The 25745-nt window shown below is 42.8% G+C and overlaps 1 protein-coding gene across 7 annotated transcripts in view; it reads left to right on the top strand.

Annotated features, from left to right (window-relative positions):
- ARHGEF7 (Rho guanine nucleotide exchange factor 7) overlaps nt 1-25745 on the top strand; it is a 367648-nt gene that overhangs the window by 185115 nt on the left and 156788 nt on the right. For all 7 annotated transcript variants that reach the window (XM_029604696.1, XM_029604689.1, XM_029604690.1 and 4 more), the window contains 2 exons: nt 6514-6608; nt 6789-6884. In XM_029604696.1, the coding sequence (XP_029460556.1) occupies nt 6514-6608; nt 6789-6884 (191 nt within the window). The remainder of the gene's footprint in view (nt 1-6513; nt 6609-6788; nt 6885-25745) is intronic.

Here is a 25745-nt window from a genome sequence, read left to right as displayed (position 1 = left end):
ACTGCCATCTTTGGGAGGTCTTCGGCATCTTACCCGATTTAAATCTACCTGGGAACCAATCTGATCTTCTCTTTTTGTAGCCTTTATTTGATTGGCTATAATTGTAATGCCTCATTGTGATTAGACTCTGCTAAAGAATGAAAAAGTATTATCCAAAGGCAATGTTCCCTTACAGCATTTAAACCGTAAAGACTGTAATGGACTTAGAAAATAAATGGCCTCTAGTTGGTTTGTGTAACTACAATGAACACAGCATCCTCTATTTTCCTCCTGTGTATAATGTCTTTGACCAATATTCTATTACCGGCTAGATCATCAAAACAAATGTCCAATTTCTTTATTTAAACCACGAGGGCTTTCCAATTGTAGAAGAATTGTTCTGTCTGTAATAATCATAAATCAAAGTCCCCACATCTAGGTGATTTTTGCATCTGAGTAAACAAGCAGCGAGAACTTTTTCTAAAGTGTGAGATGCCACTGTTCAGTGTACTATTGCCGGCGCTTCCTGTTTTTGCTGGTGAAGCCACTAAGATGTTCTTGAATGCGGGTACGAAACATACATGGCCTATGTACACCAAACCGCATGGGCACCAAAGGGCATAGATCACTCCAGTGGCGGTACAAGGTAGATGTCGAAATATAAAAAGTTCTCAATTAGGCAACTTAAGTTCAGTTCCTCTAATAGCAATGTCACATATGATACAGTACCCGTAAGGAAAATGTCCTTGTTGTTGTGTCAGGGGGTATTTATTTATTTTATTTTAGAAACTTTTTATATACCGATACTCAAGATAAATATCTTATCGTACCGGTTTACAGCAAAACAAGGGAGAACCAACGATATAGGAGAAAAAGTTACATAAAACAGGGTGATGAATTCAGGACAACTGTAAGAAATGGATAGAGCTTAACATAGCGCTACTATAGAGTAGAAAACTAGCAAAGTAAAATAGTGACTAGGTGAGCGACTTGGTATGTGATCAACAAACTTGGTGAACGACTTGGTATGTAATCAACAAACTTTCAAACAAACAAACCTAATTTGTGGATTTGTGGGTACCTGAAACAGGATTTGTGGGTACCTGGAACTGTATCATAAAATGATGAATGGACTAAATAATCTCTGATATTTTTAGCCTAGGATAATGCAACTATATGAAATACTGGGTGTATTCTGAAAATCCAGTGTTTCCTAATACTTTGTTTATGCCATTTATATGTTGTAAAAGGTAGAACACATACCAATTTAGATTGTTTGTTTGTTTGTTTGTTTGTTTGTCTAGGTGTAGGCGTAAGAAGCCATTGACTATCAGCCCACTTTGCTCGTTTGTAGACTTTTTAAACAATATGCCCTGGATACCCTCTCTGTTGAAAACGGTGTCTCATCTCTACTAATTGTAGTTTAAACTCATCTGTGGAACAGAGACATTTTAGATGGAGAAACTGACCAACTGGAATATTATCTCTCAAATGTCTTGGATGAAAACTCGTAGAATGCAGTAGTGTTAGTCAGTCTCCTTACAGTGAATGGAAAATTGAAACCCATCCTAAGGTCAAGATAAGAAATCCTTTCCTTACTATAAGAGAAAGTGTAGGTTATTATCACACTGATTTAGCCATTCCAGACACTACTCTGGATGGTCTAAATCCCCTGCCCACAGCATGAAAATATCATCAATGTAACGTTTCCAGAGTTTGTCTTCCAGATAGGGGCAAACTGGCAACCAGCGTGCTTCAAAATCCCCTTCGTAGAGGTTGGCTAAATCTAGGGTCATGGAGGCCCCCATTGCTGTTCCTTTTATTTGTTGATAATAGATTCCATTGAAACTGAAAACAAATTTTTTATAAGGCTATTCTGGCTAATTCCATTATCAAATCATTTGGAACCTGCTATGAATTCCTCTTGTTCGCAGCATTGTTTGCAGCATTTGCAATACTTTTTCTTGGGGGATGTTGGTATATAATGCCGTAATGTCTATTGTGACCATATATAAATTCCCAGGGGGCCTTGATACTACTCCAAAATGGACATAATGTGTGCTGAATTTCTAATGTATGACGGGAGTTGGAATACATATTGTCTTAAAAAAAAATCTACAAATTGAATAATGGTTCTGATAAAGATTTTTAGAAGAGATAATTGGATGTCCTGGCGGTTGTGTAAAAGATTTGTGTACTTTTGTAACTGTATAAAATACTGGGCATAGAGGATGTGAAACTTTTAAGAAAAGACTCTCTTGCTGTTAACCAACCAATCTTGACTGCATTATTTATGCAATTATCTATTTGATGTTTAATTTCCTCTGTAGGGTCTTGTCAGTTCCTGATAAAAAGTAGCATCTCTAAGAAGTTAAGTCTCGTTAACGTAGTCTGTTACGTTTTGTATGAGAATGGAACCACCCTTGTCAGCTGGTTTGATTATGATGGAATGATCATTTTGCAAGTCTTGTAAAACCTGGTGTTCTGCTTTAGACAAGTTGCCTCTAGTCCTTGTCAATCTATTGCATGAACTGATGTTGTCCCTCTGTACTAACTCTGCAAAAGTAGAAATCACTGCATCAATTGTGCCGGGAGAGACCCATTTAGATGGTTGAGAGACTACTGAAATGTCTGGTATTTTGAAGTCGAGATGAAAAAAACAATTTCAATCTAAGGGGGTTATTTTCCAACCCGTGAAAGGCCATTATCGCGGCGGTAGCATTCAAATTAGGTGGAGGGGAGGAGTTACGGAGAGGATTAGGGAAATAGGCCGGTGGCACCACTGCTGGCGATAATGTTTAGAACATCATCGCTGGCAGTAGTGCAGGAAATAGCACCACCTTTTACGGTGGCGCTATGCCCACGGTAATTTATAGCACAGCCACACCGCAGCAGGCAAAACTGCACCACTGTGGTGTGACTGGCTGCAGGCTATCGCACGACCGCCCCCTTCTTCGCCCCCGCCCCCCTTTACTGCCGCATTCATCATTCCTCAAGAATTGATGAATCCTGGCCTAAGTTGTCTAATGAATCTGAAGTTGACTGTATTTTTATTGACTGTATGCTTATTGACTGGTTTTAAGTGTCTTCATTTCCAATATGATGTCTAAACTCTCATTTACACCACATATCAAATACTTGGTTAAGAGTCAAAAAGTACTCCAAGGTTTCGTACTTCATTGACTGGTTCCATCTCAAATAATTCAGCTTGTTGGAGCCTGGATAGAAAGTGTTTCTCCCCATTGAAAGAGCCATGTTGCTGATGGGCCTAGTAGTATTTTCTATAGCAGGACCAGACATCAGCAAGGTTGGTCTAGGCTCTTCTCAGACATGTGGCAACAGCAATACATATTCCTCTGCGTCATCAGCACATATGGGCCCCCAAAAGCCACTAGAATCAGCTCTTTAAGCGGTTATCCCACCAAATATCTGTATCCTCCTGAGATGAGAAAGGCCCATGAGTGATAAATGACACTGGAAGTTTTAGATGTGTGTCCCAGTGCATCAAGTGACTCTATCTACTGATGTTTCCACCAACGGGAGAGGGGCACAGAGCACTGTAACTTTGTCCTAAGAGACATAAGTCCCTTGAAGAGTTACCTGCAGATTAACCTTCTGGAGCCCCGAGCCATCCATTATGCTCTAAGGGCTATTGCTCCTCTACTTTCAAGCAAGAGATTCTTAATCCAGACGGACAACCAGATGACCATATTTTACATAAACACGGAGGCACAGATTCATATATCCTCTGCGAGGAGGCCCTCTGAATCTGGTCATGGGCAGGCCATCATAATGTTCATCTCCAGGCGACCTATCTTCCAGGAATCCAGTAGGATCAAAAGGTCATGGATCAATTATTGGGGAATGCTGGTGAGTGACCGGTTTGCTTCCAAAGACAAAAGAAAAGTTGAGAACTTCTGCTCTATGGATCTTAGCAGCTACAGATTAGCTCCTGGAGCTTTGGTTTACTCTATACATAGCCACCAATTCCTGTCATTACCAGGTCTATACAGAAAGTTCTTCAGAACAAGGCAAGAGTGGTATCCATATCTTCTCTGTCTTTGAATTAAATCTCATATTCCATTAGGGATGGTTCAGACTCTTATCACACAAGAGGACAGTAGGCTTTGCCATCCAAACCTGCCATTTCTGGTTCTCACTGCATGGATTTGAACGTGCAGTTGTCTTCTCTTTGCTGCTTCTTAGGGAGGTGTAGGATATGCTGATTCAACCAGATCTTACAGTTTCAAGTGGAAGAGGTTTTCAACATGGTATGGGTGCAACCAGCTGGATCCCTTCTTCTGTGGCCTGAAGTACCCTCTTCAGTGTCTATTCTTTCTCTCATCCTTGGGCCTTAGCACCTTTTTGGTGAAGTTAATCTCTGTGCCAGTATGCTGTGACTCACCAGCTGGTGGAGTAGGCTCCAATTTTCTGTTCATTATTTAGTGTCAAAATTCATGAAAGTCTGTGACATTCTAAGCCTCTGGTTAGGAAACCTTTGGTACCCTGGGAGGATCTCAATATAATCCTAGCTCAACTCATAAAATCTCCCTTCAAACCTTTCGATCCAATGGACTTCAAGTTCCTCACTGTTGTTGTGGTCTTTACAGATATTGTCACAGAATAAGCAAATTACAGGCTCTGGTTTTATATTCACTATACCTGCAATTTTTTCACAGCAGAGTTGTTCTACAAACTCATCCCAAGTTTCTTCTGAAATTATTATCAATTGTGCTGCCAACATTCTTTCCAAAGCTACATGTGCTCAAAAGAGAATGGGCCATTCATTTCTTAAATTGTAAGAAGGATCTTGCATACCTGTTATCTAAAGTGGATTCAACCTTACCCTCAAGTCTTTTAACAGTTTGTCCTTTAATCCCAATAGATTGGGAAGGGCAGTTGCCAAATGAGTTCGGCTAACGAGCTGTATTGCGCATTGCTATGAGTTAGTTGGCTTATAAATTAAACTCTTTCAAGGCTCATCAACTTCAAGCGATGGTGACTTAAGTGACTCATCTCAGGGCCACTTCCATTGAAGATGTATGCAAAGATGCTACTTGATCATTCACGTCTTTGCATTCCACTGCTATTTGGCAGCATGTCTTGAGCTGCCAAATAGCAGCTTTGGACAAGCAGTTCTGTGCAGCCTGTTCACCCAGTAGTCCACTCTCCACTTGATGGGGCTGGGTTGTCTTCACTATTGATTTGCAATGCAGCGCTCAGCTTAGGACTCCCTATGCCTTTTGGCTAATTCATGCCTGCTTATCAGCAGGGAAAGCAAGTTTGCTTTCTTGTAAAAAGGGTTTCCTGTAGACAGCAGGATGAATTAGCCATATTTTACACTTGCCTACCTCTATGTAGAGTAAACTACCTCAATTAAACTAAGGGGCTCATGAGTTCTGGCACATGTCTGGTAAAATATTTGCTGAACTCTGAGCTCTGTGTCCATATTAGCACCATCAGATGATATCACTTGTGCATTATAGCTAATTCATCCTGTTGTCTACAGAAGGCCCCTTCTTAGAAGTAAGCAATCTTACTATACGTACACAGCCCTTCATTCTCCCCATGCTGACAGCATTTACATTACATTTTCGATTTATATATCACTAGGTATGTTCAGCCAAAAATGTTTTATCATTTCATTTTTTAATTTTTTCTGTCTTCATTTTTTTTCATTTTGGTTTTTTTAGTGTGCAGTATTTTGATTTAGTGTACGCTAACTAGAAATAATGCACATTAATTGAAACAAAATGAAAAAAAGGAACACACAACACTGCACATCCCTATATAATCACCTTTCTCCACAAAGGACCAATTTGATATAGCGGTGATTATTTTAGCCTTGATTCCATGCATAATTAATGGATATTGGCCAAAGTGAACTACTTGATAATTCACTCTAAATGCATTCCATTTGATGGATTGTATAATGCAGGGATAGGCAACTGTGATCCTGGAGTGCCACAAATAGGTCTGGTTTTTATGATATCCACAATGAATATGTATGAGATATATTTGCATGCACTTTCTCCATTATATGCAAATAAATCTCATGCATGTTTGTGGATATTCTGAAAACCAGAACTGTTGGTGGCGCTCCAGGACCAGAGTTGCCTGTCCCTAGTACAACATAACTACTATTTTGATCAACTTGCTTGAGAACCTTTCCTAACTTCTTATATTTGAGTGTTTATCAGTAGCAAAGTCTTCTCTTTGACTTGTGCTTCCTTCTGCAAGAATGTTGATGTTGGTGATAATCTCATGTGGCAAGTGGAGTAAAAAGCAAACCTTATACCCTTAGCACAGATTTGGAAAGATGAGTCATTAAAAATCTGAATCCTAAAACTAATTTTGTGTATCTTTTTTCTCCCACCTTATGTGTAGGGAAGTTATTCATAAATAGGGCTGCAGTATTGTTATCAAGCTTGTGATTTAAATGATCCTTTTTTGGAAAAAAAACCCCCAACTTTTGTGGATAATGGCCCTTTGTCTAAAAAGGTGAATTACAATGCTGATTTTTTTTGACTGCAGGTGCTACAGAATATTTTGGAAACAGAAAATGAATACTGTAAAGAGATACAAACAATGCTTTCAAATTACTTACGGCCATTACAAACAAGCGAAAAGTAAGTTTTATTTTCTTGGTGAATTAACCATAAATGTTTTTTTTTGTTTGTAGCTAATAATATCCCAAATTGCAGTGACTTCCTTTTCCTCTCTGTCATTATTATGTATAAATGATTGTAACCATCATTTTAAAGGATCTTTGCTGAGGTTTCATCTTTTAAATTATTTTTTCGTTGCAGATTAAGTTCCACAAATACTTCCTATTTATTGGGAAACCTTGAGGAAATTTCTTCTTTTCAGCAAATGCTAGTACAGTCATTAGAGGAATGCACCAAGTAAGTTTTTTTTTTTTGTTTTTTTTTTTTAAACAAGTCGTATTATAGTGTATTGGCATTTTCCAGTTAAGTGTCTTGCTTTTTTGCTTTTGTTAACCAAATTAAGCCCACAGCAAGTAAGTGCTTTCTTGGTACCAGGTACATTCTAAGACCAACTGGAGTCCGTGAGGCTGCACCAGGAAATAAAATTGGCCAGATTAGATGAGCCTTTCCATCCTTGTTTGCCATCTATTTAATAGTGCCCCCATGTTGTCTACAAAATATTTACCGGTAACTCTATATTGTGTACTAGAACAAGCTTAAATTCTTCTTTTTCTTTTCAACAAAAACAAAGAGCCACTTTTGGAAGAATTCTGAATGCTGTCTTGCCCTCCCTGTGTATATCTGTTCTTTCTCTCAAGCTCTCTCACGTCTCAATTTATTCATGCTCTCAGCCTCTGAGTACTGTTTGAGAGAGCACCCCATGGTGACTTTGGGATGTGATGAGATTTTGGGGAGGAAAGTGCACAGAGTGGAAGTTACTGCCTTAAGCTTGCTGGGCAGACTGGATGGACCATTTGGTCCTTTTCTGTCGTCATTTCTATGTTTCTGTGGAAGAACAGAGAAGAGAGAGCTGCTACTGGCTGTTTTTGAAGGGAAGCTTGCATTCTGTGTTATGGACCTGTGTACATGAAAGTGGGCTTAGCTGCTCTTCTTTCATTTTATTTTACTGTATTGTAAATAAAACTTGTCCTTGTTCTTACTGCAAATGTGTATTTTACATCAAGCATAGTCTACCAAATCCATAACTTTGATTTTTATAAGACTGCATGGTCTATGGTGAGAGTTTTTATGGAACATAGGATTCTGGTGCCTCTATTTTATTTATTGTTTTGGAATAAAGAAAATGCTTTAAATATTTCGCCTTTTCATTCACCTTTTTGTACATTGAGTGTGCCTGGTGGAAGCAACTTAACCAATGGGATACTGCTATGCCAGGGGATAAATTATATTACAGTGATGGAGTGGATCAACATGTTGGTGGTGGGGGTGTGTGTGTGTGTGTGCTTTATATTAGGGATGATGTAGATCCAATAAGTTAAAGATCCTACAGGAGACTAATAGGTAGAAATTCTATGTGTGATGGGGAAGAGTAAAGTGTGTGTGTGTGTGTGTGGGGGGGGGGGTTATACTATCATCCGACTATCCAAAATAATTAGACTGACAATGATATACTAACAGAAATTAGGGAAGCTAACAAATTAGGCAGCATAGTAGTAACGGGAGATTTTAATTATTCAAATATTGACTAGTTAAATGTCCCATCAAGACATGCTAAGAAGATAAAGTTTCTGGAGGAAATAAATGATTGCTTCATGGAAAAGCTAGTCTGGGAACCAAAGAAGGGGAGCCATTTTAAACCTAATTCTTAGTGGAATACAGAATTTGATGTGAGAGGTAATTATTGGGGCTGCTTGTCAGCAGTAATCATAATGCAATCAAATTTGAGTTAATGACGGAGGATATTAAATAAATGTAATATTTAACTTTCAAAAGGGAGACTGAGAAAATGAGAAAAATAGAAAAAAATCTAAAAGGTGCAGCTACAAAGGTAAAGAGTTTATATCAGTTATGGAAAGTGGTTAAATATCATCTTGGAAGCCCAGACCAAATGTATTCCATGCATTAGAAAAGGTGAAAGGAAGGCCAAATGACTTTCAGAATGATTATTCCCATCACAATACGGTTTCCGCAAAACACTAAGCACGGAGTCCCTCCTCATTTCCTTAACAGATCACCTCATCCTGGGCCTCGATAAAGGTCAAGCCTTCTTACTGATCCTACTGGACCTTTCTTCAGCCTTTGACACCGTCAATCATTCCTTACTCATTAACCAGTTAGCCTCCATAGGTATCTCAGGCACAGCACTATCTTGGTTCATATCATTTCTCAGCAATAGAGGATACAAGGTCAAGATACAGAACAAAGAATCCTCTCAACATCCGTCGTCAGTAGGAGTCCCACAGGGGTCCTCCCTGTCTCCTACTTTATTTAACATTTACCTTATACCGTTATGCCAACTTCTCACCGACCTCAACCTCAAACACTTCCTTTACGCGGACGATATACAGGTCCTGATACCCATCAAGGATTCCGTCGCTAAAACTCTGGCTTACTGGGACACATGCCTTCAAAAAATTAAACTCCTCCTCACCAGCCTAAACCTGGTATTAAATTCCGGCAAAACTGAACTCCTGCTCATCGCCTCAGAAAATAGCACCATCACCTCTGCACAACAAGCCACGCCAACAATCACACAAGTGAGAGACCTAGGAGTCCTAATTGATAATCGCCTGAATTTCAAAGCCACCATTAACAAAACCACCAAAGACTGTTTCTACCAACTACAAGTCCTGAAAAGAATTAGACCTCTTTTCCATGCCCAAGATTTCAGAACTATTCTACAAGCAATCATCTTTTCAAAATTAGACTATTGTAACACCATCCTACTCGGCCTTCCCGCTTCATACACCAAACCGCTTCAGATGGTGCAAAATGCAGCTGCACGAATTCTGACAAATACCAGGAGAAGGGACCACATAACCCCCATTCTAAAGAGCCTCCATTGGCTACCTATACACTTTAGAATAATATACAAGGCCATTCTTACCACATACAAAATCATCCACCAACTGGCTCCCATTGACATACAGATCCCTCTCCGACTACACAATTCGTCAAGACCGACAAGAGATGCATACAAAGGATCGCTACAGGTACCACCGTCCAAATCTACCAGACACTGCACACTAAGAGACCGGGCTTTCTCTACAGCCATTCCACCGTTATGGAACTCCATCCCCATAAATCTCAGAACAGAACCATGCATCTCAACCTTCAAAAAAAGACTAAAGACCTGGATATTCATACAAGCTTTCCCAGACACCAACATGGTCAACTAATCTCCAACTACACCTTGATTAACCATATCTTGATTAACCATATCTTCTATCGTTTACCTGTGTGAATTAATCCTGTCCTTTCTCTTCCTTCTCAGCCAAGTTCTTATCACCCTGTTATATGTAACTGCCTTTTCAGCACCATTGTTATAGTTATGTTTACTATGCACCCCTGTTTTATGTGAACCAGCATGATGTGACTGCTGTCTCGAATGCCGGTATATAAAAATTTGAAATAAATAAATAAATAAATAAATTAAAAGTTGATTTGAAAGAGACAATTTTAGTCAAAAAAACCTTTCAAAAATTGGAAAAGGATGAAACTGAAGAAAATAAGAAAAAGCATAAGCATTGGCAAGTTAGATGTAAAACATTGACAATTCAGGCAAAAAGAGAAATTGAAAAGAAGCTGGCTGTAGAGGCAAAAACTCACAATAAAACCTTTAAAAAAATATATACGCAGCAAGAAGCCTTGAGAGGGAAGTCTGTTGAACCATTAGATGATCGAGCGGTTAAAAGGGCACTTAGGGAAGACTAGGCAATAGTAGAATGACTAAATTAATTCTTACCCTTCAATGTTTACTGAAGAGGATGTTGGGGAGATACCTGTGCCGGAAACAGTATTTAATGGTAATTATTTGGAAGAACTGAAACAAATCATGATGGATGATGTAATAGGACATCTAGGACGTGATGGTTTACACGGCAGAGTTCTGAAAGTACTCAAAAATAAAATTATACTGTCCACTCCCCTCCACTGAGAAAACTGTCCATTTAATCCTACTCTGTTTCCTGTCTTTTAGCCAGTTTGTAATCCACGAAAGGACATCACCACCTTTCCCATGACTTTTTTTCCTTTTCCTTTTCATGAGGAACTTTATCAAATACCTTCTGAAAATCCAAATACACTACATCTGCCTTTATCTACATGTTTATTAACTCCTTCAAAAAAGTAAAGCAGATTTGTGAAGTAAAGCCATGCTGACTTTGTTCCATTAAACCATGTCTTTCTATATGTTCTGTGTTTTTAATCTTTAGAACATTTTCCACTATTTTTCCTGGCACTGAAGTCAGGCTAACTAGTCTGTAGTTTCCCAGATCGCCCCTGGAGCCCATTTTAAATATTGTGGTTACATTAGCCACCCTCCAGTCTTCAGGTACAATGGTTGATTTTAATGATAGGTTACACATTTTTACTAATAGATCTGAAATTTCATTTTTGAGTTCCTTCAGAACCCTGGGGTATACTATCCGGTCCAGGTGATTTACTATTCTTCAGTTTGTCAATCAGGCCTACCACATCTTCTAGGTTCACTGTGATTTGGTTCAATCCAACTGAATCATTACCCATGAAAACCTTCTCTGGAACTGGTATCTCCCCAACATCCTCTTCAGTAAACACTGAAGCAAAGAAATCGTTTAATCTTTCTGCGATGGCCTTATCTTCTTTAAGTGCCCCTTTAACCCCTCGATCATCTGACTCCCTCACAGGCTTTCTGCCTCAGATATATTTAAAAAGTTTTTACTGTGAGTTTTTGCCTCTTCAGACAACTTCTTTTCAAATTCTCTCTTAACCTGTCTTATCAATGTCTTACATTTAACTTGCCAACGCTTATGCTTTATCCTATTTTCTTCTGTTGGATTCTTCTTCCAATTTTTGAATGAAGATCTTTTGGCTAAAATAGCCTCTTTCACCTTACCTTTTAACCATTCCGGTAATCATTTTGCCTTCCTTCAACCTTTTTTACTGTGTGGAATACATCTGGACTGTGCTTCTAGGATGGTAGTTAAAAAAAAAAATATGTCCACACCTCTTGCACACTTTTACATTTGTAGCTGCTCCTTTCAGTTTTTTTCTAACTATTTTCTCATTTTATCAAAGTTTCCCTTTTGAAAGTTTAGTACTAGAGCCGTGGAACCAGTATCTATGCACGGATCATCAGGGTCATCGCACCAGTCACGGGTCTTCTCTGATCTGTCAGCAGCCTCAAGGTGCAAGCGGGAGGGGTCGCACCTCCAAGAGCCCCTGGAGAAGAGACACAGGCCAGGCACTGGGGTGGAGCGGACAACGGCCTCGACCCAGAGGCCCAGACTCTGATATTTTGCTAGCAACAGTCCTCCCCAGGGGGGAAGGGGTCACCACCCAGGGCCACAGGGGACGCTAGCCTCCCATGCAATGACACACACATCTCAGGTCCTAGCTCAGTTCTTGTCCTCAGTGGAACAAGGTGCAGCGGAGAGTGGAGAAGACCATTATGGTCGTAGCCCCGCACCTACAGGGCCTCATGACGCTGGGAGCCCCCGGCAAGAGTCCCCACAGAGCCTCTCACTTTCAGAATTGGATACTGCATCTCCGGGGTCATCATACCCTTTGCCCCCCCCCTGGAGGAGCAGTCACGGACAGTTTCCCTGCCAGAGGACCTATCCTACTCAATATTTCTGAAGAAGATGGGAAACACCCTTCGTATGGGACCTCGGACTGAGGTCTTGGATATCCTGAAAATATTTGACACCCGTGAAACCCACAGCCTTGCCCTAGCATGCAGTGCTGGATGAGGTGATGACCAGAGTATTGCAGGCTCTGTTGTCAGGGTCTTTGACAGCGAGGAAGATAGACCTGAAATTCTGGATGTGTGAGTCGCCCTTCTATGTGGCGGTGCAGTTGCCCAACGCCTCCATTGTAGTGGAGTCAGCGATGAAAAAAGCAAAGAAATCGAGGCTCCATTCTAACACTTCTGGATGCGTTTGGGAAACGGATGTTTCAGGCGGGCATGCTAGATGCTAAGATCCAGCAGCATCAGTTTTATACGGCCCAGTATCTTTATGAATGTCTGCAATCATTGAAACCACTCATAGGGACCTTGGCCCCATAAAAAGAATCCACCGCCACAGCTGCATGCAATGGAAGAAGGGCTACACCACTTGCTCTGCTCCATCTACAAAGCGTTTGACACCTCGTCCATGATCACCACGGGAGCCATTGCAGCAAGGTGGTTCACGTGGCTGCGGGTGAGCTCAATCCGGGATGATGTCCATGAAAAGCTTGCTAATCTTCCCTTCTTCCCGGACAATCTGTTCGGAGATAAGCTGAAAGAGACTGTGATGCAGTTGAAGGAGCAAAGTGTAGCAGTCCAGTCCCTGACTTCCCTGAGGGACAGAGCATCATTGAGGAGGTACTACCATATCTCCTGGAGGTCGCATATGCATCAGTGAGGGATTAGAGTGTACCCCACCTTTCATCAGCCCGCATACCAGACTCCAAGGGAAGCATAGCCACAGCAGCCATGGAACCGACAGCGCAGCACGCACCCCCCGCGGGTGGTCCCTAACAGCCAAAAGGAACAGTCAAGGTTTTAACGCCGCCCCGGTTAACCCCGCCGGTAGTGGTAGGGGGCAGAATATCCCACTTCTACCATGCTTGGGAGAGGATTACCACCGACTGCTGGGTGCTCCAAATTGTCAAGGGAAGGATACACTTTGAATTTCAGCAGTACACCGATACTTCCGCTGCCCCTACGACCTTGAGGGAGTGGAGCATGTGATGTGAGGGCCCTGGAGGAGGAGGTGGCCAGGCTGCTTCAACAGAACTGCATCCACTGTATCCCTGTTGCCCAGAGGCACCGGGGTTTCTACTCCCCATACTTCCTCATTCCCAAGAAATCAAGGAGTCTCCATCCCATCCTGGAACTGAGGGTGCTGAATAGATTCGTTTGCAGGGAAAAATTCAAGATGACCTCCCTCAAGATCATCCTCCCTTTCTTACAGCCCAGCGACTGGATGGGTGCGCTAGATCTGAAAGACGCGTATGCCCATGTAGGGACATGGGCATACGCGTCTTTCAGATCTAGCGCCTGTTGGCAGTACCTTTGCTTCCAAGTCAGGGAACAGCATTTCCAATACAAGGTGCTCCCATTTGGACTGTCATCCTCCTCCAGGGTTTTCACCAAATGCCTGGCAGTGGTGGCTGCCCACCTGAGGAGTCAGGAAATACAGCTGTTTCCCTACCTCGATGACTGGTTGGTAGTAGCCCCGAGCCAGTCCACCCTACTATGTAGCCTGCAGATCACCACTTTCTGCATGGGGGAACTGGGCTTACTGATCAATTACAAGAAGTCGCACCTGCAGCCAACACAGGTTCTGTAGTTCATCGGAGCAATCATCAACAGGAGAATTGGCAGGGCCTACCTACCAGATTCCAGGGTACGCACCATAAGGGCCCTGGCAGCACAACTGCTAGTGACCAGATACATGCTAACCAAGCAAGTACTGACCCTCCTAGGCCAAATGGCAGCAGCAGTTCAGATGGTGCCAAACACGTGCTTGCATATGTGCAGACTGCAGTGGGGGCTGAAGGCACAATGGGGACAACATTTGCATCCCTTGTCACAACAAGTTCTAGTCACTGCAAGCATGAGGAAGGATCTGCAGTGGTGGCTGCAGTCCAGAGCACAGGCCGAGGGCATGCCCTTCCGACAGCCACAGCACCAGGTCTTCTTAACCATGGACGCCTCTCTACGATGGATGGTAGATTGAGATAAGCCTAGGTACAAGGAATTACAATAATCTAAGCCAGTGAGAATCAATGATTGAAGTATTGTGCGGAAATGATTTGGATCAAGTAGTGGTTTAATGTGCCTAAAAAGGCGAATTTTATAAAAGGAACATTTGAGTAATGTGTATGGCTAGATCTAACTTTGGGTCTAGTATAATGCCAAGATTGCGGACCTGTTTAGTGATATTGTTGGTAGTATTATTGATGAGGATGGATTCAGGAACGTTGTCAAATTGTGGGTTTCCTTAAAGTCTATGCGGTTAAAGAATAGAGACCATTGGGCCTGGCGGGGGGTTTAACCACTGAGCTTGTTGAAGGTGCTGCAGGTCTTTATGATCAGTGAGGTTTGTGACTGGATGTCTAGCTCCCTCCAGCAGATGGCACCATTCCTTCAGCGCCAGTTTCACTCCTATGAATTCTCTGTCTCTGATGATATTTCTTTCCGTTGGCGTAAATTTTTTTTAGAAAAGAAGAAAAACAAGGCATGAGAGTTCCTTTATTGTTCTGTGTGAGGACAGCCCCTCCCTACCCCTGTGGCAGAGGCAACTATCTCCACGATAAATGACTTAGACGGGTCCGGGTGTTGGAGACAAGGATCCTTGAGAATTGCCGGCTTGAAGCGACAGAAGGCCTGGACAGCATATTCAGATCAGTTCCTGGTGTCTGTGCCATTTTTAGTAAGAGCGGTAAGAGGCACAACCAGTGAGGTGAGCCCCTCTGTTTGACGGGGCTTACCTCACTGAATGGCCTTCACTTTCTATAGGTCCATGTATAGACCACGATGGGAGATAATATAGCCCAAGAAATGTAGTTCATCCTGCTCGAAAGTACACTTTTTAACTTTGGCATATAATTGATTTTCTCGGAGCATCTGCAGCATTTAAGAACATAAGAAAATGCCATACTGGGTCAGACCAAGGGTCCATCAAGCCCAGCATCCTATTTCCAACAGTGGCCAATCCAGGCCATAAGAACCTGGCAAGTACCCAAAAACTAAGTCTATTCCATGTAACCATTGCTAATGGCAGTGGCTATTCTCTAAGTGAACTTAATAGCAGGTAATGGACTTCTCCTCCAAGAACGTATCCAATCGTTTTTTGAACCCAGCTATACTAACTGCACGAACCACATTCTCTGGCAACAAATTCCAGAGTTTAATTGTGCGTTGAGTAAAAAAGAACTTTCTCTGATTAGTTTTAAATGTGCCCCATGCTAACTTCATGGAGTGCCCCCTAGTCTTTCTACTATCCGAAAGAGTAAATAACCGATTCACATCTACCCGTTCTAGACCTCTCATGATTTTAAACACCTCTATCATATCCCCCCTCAGTCGTCTCTTCTCCAAGCTGAAAAGTCCTAACCTCTTTAGTCTTTCCTCATAGGGGAGTTGTTCCATTCCCCTTATCATTTTGGTAGCCCTTCTCTGTACCTTCTCCATCGCAATTATATCTTTTTTGAGATGCTCATGGTTTTGGGCCTGGGAGCATGGTTTTGGGCCCGGGAGCATGGAAAAATGAGATCATCATCAAGGTTCACTAAGACATGAGAATAGAAAAGGTCTCTGAAGATCTCGTTGACCATGTGTTGGAAGACTGCGGAGGCATTGCAAAGACTAAATGGCATGACCAGGTATTCATTCTACCCATCTCAGATGTTGAATGCTATCTTCCTCATCCCCTTCCCATATCCAGATGAGGTTGTAGACTCCCCTGAGATCTAGTTTTGTAAAGATTTGTACCCTATGCAGGCAAAAAGTTTGATAATTAGGGGCAGTGGGTATAGCATTGAGTCCCTATAGTCAATACACAGTCTGATGGAGCCATCCTTCTTGCCAAGAAAGAAGAATCCTGTCCCTGCAAGGGGATGACGAAGGGCAGATAAAACCCCACTCCAAGATTTCCTAGGTAAAACTGGACATGGCCACTGTTTTGGGAGTGGATAATGGATAGGCCCTGCCCCAGGGGGCATCTTACCAAGGAGCAGAATGATCGGACATTTGAAAGACCTGTGGGGTGACAGTGTCTCTGCATACATTTTACTAAAAACATCGGCAAATGCATACTGAGAAGAAAGACTCGGGAGGTCTGAGATCTGAGTCCAGGCTAGAAGCATCGGTGGAACAACATCATTGTTGACAGATTCCCCAGTGGGCAATCTGTAGAGCCTTCCAGTTAGTAGATGAATTATGGAGCATCAGACAAGACAAGCCAAGGTTTATGAGGTTGACTGCCTTGGATAGAACATAGGAGATGCTTTCCTTGTGCAGGAACCCAGTTTGAAGCATGATTGGTAAGGTGACCAAGGACAGCTGGCCAGGGAGGGGGTTTGCCATAAATAGAGGAGATGATAACCGGCTTATCCAAAGTCAATGTGTGAAGGTCGTATTGGTGAACCAGGGCCTCATCATAAAGTTGCCACCAGCACCCAAATCCAAGAAGTCCTCTGTATGCATCTTGCTTTTATGGGGAGGTGAGGCAATCCGGCATGAGCATCTGAAGAGAGGATGAGGGCTGGCTTAGGGTTGCCTCTCCGACCAACCCTAAGAACCCTTGGAAGTTTCCCTCCTTCTCAGGACAATGGCTAGCTAAGTGCCTTTGAGCTGCACATTAGAGGCAAAGGTTGAGCTGCTAACGTCTCTGCTTTTCTTCCTTGGTGAGGCAGCACGTGCTAAGTTGCATGGGTTCTTCTGGGGAGGGGCACAGGCAATGCGTCTGTGGGAGGGACCAGAGGCTGCTGAAACCGGGGTTGCCAGCTTGATGTGATGATGAAAGGCCTCCCTCTCTTGGGCTTGCTCTTGAAAGTGAAGGTCCACTCATATGGCCAAGGCAATAAGGTCCTCTAGAGCAGGCAGCAGGTCCCGACCCACTAGCTCATTTTGATGTGCTCTGTCAGGCCCTGCCAAAAGATGGACATTGAGACTGTCTTCGCCCCAACAGAGTTCCGAGGCCAGTGTGTGAAATTGGATAGCATAATTGCCCACGGTGTGGGTGCTTTGTTTGATACAGAGTAGCTCTGTAACTGGGAGGGGTCTGACCAGGCTCATCTAATATCTGCTGAAATTGTCAGAGGAAGTTGCCCAAATTCTCTCCAGTAGGGGGTCGTTCCATTCCCAAACGGGTGATGCCCAGGCTAGGGCAGGCTATGCCAGGAAAAAATAGTATAAAGGCCACTAGCTCAGTCCAAGGGAAAGCTGGAGGCCTGTAGTGCAATCTGCATTTTGCACTGATTGGTAAAACCTTGGCAGGCCGTAGGATCCCCGTCATACCTGGGCAGTGCTGGTAGGTGTGACACGGGTCCTAGAGGCTGGACAAGAGAAGCTGGAGGGGATGCCAGTGCAAGTGCAGGTGTACAGGGCTGTGTGGATTCCATTTGAGCTGCCAGGCCTTGGAGAATGCAGGTCATATTTTTCAACTGGTCTTGTTGCTTCTGGACCTGGAGAGCCAACCCTGAGATAGACTGAGCCAGAGATGAGTCCATTGAGCTAATGGTCTTAGCAAACTGTAACTGATCTGAGTTCTTGGACTGTAGTGTAGTTGATGTAGCCTAGCAGGCAAGCCTACAAGGCCCATGCTGGCAGCAGGTGGACTTGTTCTTACTAGGACTGGAGCTTGAGCTTCACCTATACCAGCCTTGTTTCTTGCAGATTGACCCCTTGGGTTCCAGGGGCTGGCGGGGTTTAGGCGAAGTCAAGTCTCGGATAGAGGTCAGGGCTGGCAGCGAGCAACAGAATCCATATCCAGTTCAAAGTTGGGCTGGCAGCAAGCAATCAGTGTCAGGGTTCAAGCCAAGGTTGGGGCAGGCAGTGAGAGGGTGGGTTGAGGTCCAAGCTGGAGTCAGGGTGGGCGGCAATTCAGAAGATTGGTCGGTATCTGCAGCAGAGCTCAGAACCCGGAATCAGGCCGAGACAGATGGACGGACAAGACAAGACCAGGCACAGGGGACAAAAGTCACTGGCAGGGCAGACAGGCAAGGAAACAGAGAGGGTAAGACAAGACAAAGGCACAGAGATGAATAGCATCCACACTGCAACGCAGGAGGACCTGTTGCTGAGGCGCTGGCTAAGAAGCACAGCTGTGGTTTAAATTGCATCATCTGCCCGCGCTGCTGCTGTTTCCCATTGCAAGGAATTTGTAGTTCAGCACGCGCCTAAGGGGACCGGAGGCAAGATGGCGGCGTCCATGCTGCATCTGTATTGGGTAAGTGCGGGCAATTGCGAGGCTGTCCTGTGAACAGCCAAACATTACATTTAACTTGCATTTTCCTTTCATATTTGAGAGTGCTTTCCTTTGGTGTTTCCTTTGGCTTTTAGGTTCCCGTATATTTGCTCTCCGTCTTGGCTCAAATGTTTAAAAAAATAATAATAATTAATTCTTTAGTTTGGCATCCATGAAGAATTTTTTTTTTTTTGCCTGACCTGAAAAGTTTTCATTGTAGGGGAGAGGTGAGCAGATTTCAGTGGGTAGTAATTGCATTACATAATTCAGAGTTAATATTAAAGCAGCAGTACCCTTATTCCCTGGTAAAAATTTTTAAATAGAACCCCTGCACCTCCTGACAGAATGCCTATTTCATATGTACCTTCCCTGGTCTGGTGGGCTGTAGGAAGGACCTCGCCTTCTGGTTGGCAGGGGTTGCCATAGTGACGGCAGCCATCTTCCCTCATTCCCTGGGGACTGAGTTAGCCTCTTCCACAGCCTGCCTAACCTCTGCCATTCCCGATTAATTGAGCCAAGAAACAATATTTATTTTTAGATGAAATTCACTTAACATTTATGGCAAAATCATGTCAATCCGTTTGTGTATTTTTATTTAATTCCTTAAGAGGTGTTCTGCAGCCAACCACAGGATCCTGCTGCAGTTCCACTGAAGCAGATTGTGGTTGTGGCTACAATTTATAGTAAAGCTATGGAATACCACATATTACCAATCACTTTAAAGGCCTTCCAGTGTTAAGCTGAAACTTTTGGGAATTTTATAGCAATTTGATTTGCCAGTGAATTAGTATGCTTCGCATTATTGCAACTCCTTGCAATATTTGTAATTAAAGGACTCTAAGATTTTTAGAAACTGGTGTATGCCCACAGTAAAAGGTCTGGGCCTTGAATATTGTTAGAATTGTAGATTATAAGAACTTTTAAAGTATGTTAGGACAAAAAAGACATACGTAGGAATAATACCTAAAGAGGAACAAATTGAGCCTAGAAATAGGCAAAGCAATATTTTAAAAAATCTTGGTAGGATTGTTTTAGATATGATTTTTGTTTTCTTTGAGTTTGCATTAGGGTGCCTATGTTACTGTGTTGTGCCATCCATAGAGACTTTCCATGAGCACTGTTCACAGATTATTTCAGATAGACTTACCTTTATGCCATCAACAGCAATATACTTCATAATGTGAATGGCAAATTGCCCGATTCAGATGGTATACACCCCAGGGTTCTGAAAGAACTCCACATTGAAATTTCAGATCTATTACTAGTAATTTGTAACTTATCATTAAAATTGTCCATTGTACCTGAAGACTGGAGGGTGGCTAGCGTAACCCCGATATTTAAAAAGGCCTCCAGGGTGATCCGGGAAACTATAGACCAGTGTGCCCGACTTCAATACCAGAATAAATAGTGTGGAAACTATTCTAAAGAACAAAATCACAGAACATATAGACAGACATGGTTTAATAGTACACAGCTAGCAAGGATTTATCCAAGGGAAATCTTACCTCACAAATCTGCTATGTTTTCTTTTGAAGGGGTTAATAAACATGTGGATAAAGGTGAACCAGTAGATGTAGTGTATTTGGATTTTCAGAAGGTGTCTTTTCGTGGATTGCAAACTCGTTAAAAGCCTGACTTCAGTGCCAGGAAAAATAGTGGAAAGTGTTATAAACATCAGAATCACAGAACATATAGAAAGACATGGTTTAATGGAACAAAGTCAGCATGGCTTTACCCAGGGCAAGTCTTGCCTCACAAATCTGCTTCACTTTTTTGAAGGAGTTAATAAACATGTGTATAAAGGTGAACCGGTAGATATAGTATACTTGGATTTTCAGAAGGCGTTTGACAAAGTTCCTCATGAGAGGCTTCTAGGAAAAGTAAAAAGTCATGGGATAGGTGGCGATGTCCTTTCGTGGATTACAAACTGGCTAAAAGACAGGAAACAGAGAGTAGGATTAAATGGGCAATTTTCTCAGTGGAAGAGAGTGGACAGTGGAGTACCTCAGGGTTCTGTGTTGGGACCCTTACTGTTCAATATATTTATAAATGATCTGGAAAGAAATACGACGAGTGAGATAATCAAATTTGCAGATGACACAAAATTGTGCAGAGTAGTTAAATCACAAGCAGGTTGTGATAAATTGCAGGAAGACCTTATGAGACTGGAAAATTGGGCATCCAAATGGCAGATGAAATTTAATGTGGATAAGTGCAAGGTGATGCATATAGGGAAAAATAACCCATGCTATAATTACACGATGTTGGGTTCCATATTAGGTGCTACAACCCAAGAAAGAGATCTAGGTGTCATAGTGGATAACACATTGAAATCGTCGGTTCAGTGTGCTGCGGCAGTCAAAAAAGCAAACAGAATGTTGGGAATTATTAGAAAAGGAATGATGAATAAAACGGAAAATGTCATAATGCCTCTGTATCACTCCATGGTGAGACCGCACCTTGAATACTGTGTACAATTCTGGTCGCCGCATCTCAAAAAAGATATAATTGCGATGGAGAAGGTACAGAGAAGGGCTACCAAAATGATAAGGGGAATGGAACAACTCCCCTATGAGGAAAGACTAAAGAGGTTAGGACTTTTCAGCTTGGAGAAGAGACGACTGAGGGGGGATATGATAGAGGTGTTTAAAATCATGAGAGGTCTAGAACGGGTAGATGTGAATCGGTTATTTACTCTTTCGGATAGTAGAAGGACTAGGGGACACTCCATGAAGTTAGCATGGGGCACATTTAAAACTAATCGGAGAAAGTTCTTTTTTACTCAACGCACAATTAAACTCTGGAATTTGTTGCCAGAGAATGTGGTTCGTGCAGTTAGTATAGCTGTGTTTAAAAAAGGATTGGATAAGTTCTTGGAGGAGAAGTCCATTACCTGCTATTAAGTTCACTTAGAGAATAGCCACTGCCATTAGCAATGGTTACATGGAATAGACTTAGTTTTTGGGTACTTGCCAGGTTCTTATGGCCTGGATTGGCCACTGTTGGAAACAGGATGCTGGGCTTGATGGACCCTTGGTCTGACCCAGTATGGCATTTTCTTATGTTCTTAAGAAACAGAGAGTAGGATTAAATGATCAGTTTCCTTAGTGGTGAGAGAGAAATAGTGCAGTGCCTCGGGATCTGTACTTGAACCCGTGCTTTTTAATATAAATGATCTGGAAAGGGGAAAGACTAGTGAGGTATATCAGATTTGCAGATGACACAAAATTATTCCAAGTAGTTAAATCACAAGCGGATATTGATACATTGCAGGAGGATGTAAGACTGGGCATCCATGTTGCAGACGAAATTTTATGTGAATAAGTGCGAGGTAATACGTATAGGGAAAAATAACCTATGCTATAGTTACACAATGTTAGGTTTCATGTTAGGAGTTACTACCCAGGAAAAAGATCTAGACGTCAAAGTAAACAGTGCCTTGAAATCTTCACTCGGTGTGTTGCAGTGGTCAAAAAAGCACACAGAATGTTAGGAATTATTAGGAAAGGAATGGTGAATAAAACAGAGAATGTCATAATGTCTGTTGCTCCATGGTGAGACCATACTTTGAGTACTGAGTTCAGTTCTGGTTGCTGCATCTTAAAGATATAGTTGCACTGGAGATGGTACAGAGATGGGCGACCAAAATGATAAAGTGGATGGATCGACTTCCCTATGAGGAAAGGCTAAAGAGATTAGGGCTGTTCAGCTTGGAGAAGAGATGTCTAATTGGGGATATGATGGAGGTCTATAAATTCATGAGAGGACTAGAACATGTAAATGTAAATGAGTTGTTTACTCTTTCAGATAATAGAAAGACTAGGGGGCATGCCAATGAGGTTAGCAAGTAGCACATTTATAACAAATCAGAAAAAAAAATTATTTTTCACTCAACGCACAATTAAGCTCTGGAATTTGTTGCCAGAGGATGTGGTTAAGGCTATTAGCTTAACTGGGTTTAAAAAAGGTTTGGGCAAGTTCTTGGAGAATTCCAAAAACTGTTCTTAATATAGTTGACTTAGGGAATAGCCACTGCTTATTACTGGCACTAGTATCATGGGATCTATTTAATATTTGAGTACTGTGGAGCAGAAGCAGCACTGTATTTTTTTTTTTATAGAGAATAAAGTCAGCTCTTGAATTTGGTCTCTGCTTCCATCTGCTGGCCAGAGAACACATCCCATATGTATGGACAGTTCTGTTAGGACTCAAGAAAGGAAATGGATAGATAAGTATAAATTTCACCATATATATAACATAAGGCTTAGGGATAACCTGCAAGAAGCAGAGAAACTTGAGGGTAACCTGCACAGATCAGCACTTACTACCATAAGAAACTTGCTGGACAGACTAGATGGACTATTTGGTCTTTTTTTCTGCCGTTACTATTAGTTATATTTATATTATGTTACTTGCTCAGGTGCTTGTTTCCTAGATTGGCCACTGTTAGAAACAGGAACTTGGGCTTGATGGACCTCTATCTGACCCAGTATGGAAACTTCTTATGTTCTTAATGTGACATTTGTCACTAACTGCAGTGTCGGCAAACTCCACTAAACATCATAGGAGCTCGGGTGGTCATGTTTTCAAATTGTAGGATATAGTTAGTCATTATAGTGGAGAGTTATGCTTTTGTAGCAATCTAATTTTGATGTAGGCCTGAAACTACTAGTTTGTTCTGTACAATATTTCTCCTCTGTGCCAGCCTTAACATAAGTACATTGAAGATTTCCTTTCTGGGTTGTTCTGCTGGTCTTCAGTTTTTTTTTTTTTTACTTGTTTCTACAATAGATTATAGAAGCCGTGTAAATACAGTATACATATAATTTTGTTTCATCTTCATCCAGTCCAAAGAGATAGGTTAAGTCCACCAACTAGCAGGTAGAGACAGATTTAAAAGGTTTACTGATATCATCTTTCATAGTCTTCTGTGCTGCCGTTAGCTTGCCAGTGTTCTCTGTCGCCAGCAGATAGTAGGAGAGCATATCCTGTGCGCTGAGATGAGGCCTAGTTAGATTGTTTGAAAAGGATTGGATTGGAAGGGCAACTCCTGTGGTGAAAGCCTTGTGCTCTCTCCCCCAGTTGAGGATGGCCTTCGAGCAGGAGGCTTCCAAGAGTTTGGTTTGTGCTCCGTATTTCATTCTGTATTGCCCTGTTTCCTTCCATTCCCTCCTCCCTTTCCCTCTTTCCTGACTGGACTTTCTCAAGATAAAAAAAAAAAAAAAAAAAGAGGAAAAAAACCCTAGGTTGTTTTTTGATTCTCCCTCTGCTTTGTTAATTTTCATAAAGTTAAAAAAAATAATAATTAAGAAAGAAAGCAAGATTTCTGCATTGAATGGTTTTTCCTTTTGGGAGGCTCAGTAACGTTCAGCAGTGCTTCAGACAGCATCACAATTGGGCCAATACAATATGGGCGCGGTACAATGGTGCGTCTGTTTTGGACACCTGCTCTTTCAATGCGTGCACAGACCACTTTTCTAAGTGCGTATTACAGTTTTCAAATAAGACACAAATTACAACCTTGCCAAAAAAGCGCACAGAGGTTAAAAAAAAAAAAAAAAAAAAAAAGCATTCATAATGCTACTCATTTTACTGTATTTGATGTCCATGCAGTATCTCGCGTGCACTTATGAACGCATCGAACTTCTGTCAAAAAGGCATACATGTCAGATCGAATAATAAGAAATTACCCTAGGACAAGCAGGATGGTGGTACTCGCAGATGGGTGGCGACATCAGATGGAGCCTGTCATAGAAAACTTTTGTCAAAGTTTCTAGAAGCTTTGACTGGCACACTGAGCATGCCCCACTATCTGCACATCCACGCGAGGTCCCCCTTCGATCTCTCTTTTTATTTTTTTTTTCTGCGGTGCAATTGCCTCACGGTGCTTGGAGCTCTAGTTTGTGCTCTTTTTTTTTTCCAGCTTTTAAGCATTTTTTTCTCCCATTCCTCTGGACAGTGTCCCTTCGGTGCGGTAGGTTATCTTTATCATTCAGCCTTTTTCGCGGTCGATTCCCAGCAGCTTGCTTCTTGGTGATCGCCGACCATTGAACACTCGTCGCGTTTTCATGGCGTTGTCTGGTTTCGCCGATGCCCCCAGTGCCCGCGGATCATGTCCATAATGGGCCCACATGAAGTTTGCATCCTCTGCCTGGGGGCATCGCATGACGTCCAAGGGTGTCAGCTGTGCGATCATATGACTCCCAAGGGCCATTGTGCTTGTCTCTACAAAATGGAGAAGCTTTTTGGTCCCAAAAAATCTACCCTATCTTCGCTGGCCAGAGTCTCTGATGCCTGGGGGTAGGGGGGAAGAGCTGGATATGCTGTCCCTCTCTACACCCCCAGCAGCTACTTCCAAGGATTCGGGAGCCAGTGATCAGTCCTCGCTACTGTCGGCACTCTCTCGGACATCGATTTCATCCGCATCCTCGGTGCCAGGCAAGGACCAGACCGAGCACCATGGGGAAACCCAGAAAGCATTGCCACTGATCACTGTCGGGGCATGGCTCCGGCTCTGGTGCAGCACTGGTGGCCGTGCCACCACCGAAGAGGCCCCATGGTGAGGAGGCCCCAACCTCCATCAGACCTGGGAGTCCTAGACGTTCCCTACCGACATTGGTGCCGGACTCCGAGGAGGCTCCAGTGATGCCTCATACCCCTCCATCAGTCCTGTTTTCACCGGTCTTCCAGGAGGAGTTGGACCGCAGGGTGCTCTGAGCTTTACGCAGATAGATCCACCCCTGGCACCGGCCCCCATACCGGTGTCGGAACTTGTACCACCTCTATTGTCACCCCTGCTTGGGCACCTGGACATCCTACTCTGTGCCTTTCAGATGCAGCCAGAGCCTGGGGGATCATCTGTTCCCTATCGGCCACCAATATCCTCCACGCGAGTGATTCCCATCATCGGGTCCTCCAAGGAGGAAGACTTGCACTGACCGTTGGTGCCGTCTGGTGATTTGGTCTCAAGGCCACAGTTCCCAGAACCTGTGCCCGGGCCACCGGGCCTCCCGTGGCCATTGGTACTCTCCCTGCTGCTGATGCCACCGGTGTTCTCAGGTACTTCGGTGCCCAGACTGAAAAATCTAGACAGGCCTCTCCCATACAGGCCCCTGGGGGACCTAAGTGAGGAGAGGAGGAGGGCTCATATGATCCA

The sequence above is a fragment of the Rhinatrema bivittatum genome, chromosome 5 (assembly GCF_901001135.1).
Source record: "Rhinatrema bivittatum chromosome 5, aRhiBiv1.1, whole genome shotgun sequence".
Lineage (NCBI taxonomy): Eukaryota > Metazoa > Chordata > Amphibia > Gymnophiona > Rhinatrematidae > Rhinatrema > Rhinatrema bivittatum.
This window is presented reverse-complemented; position numbering and strand designations above follow the sequence as displayed.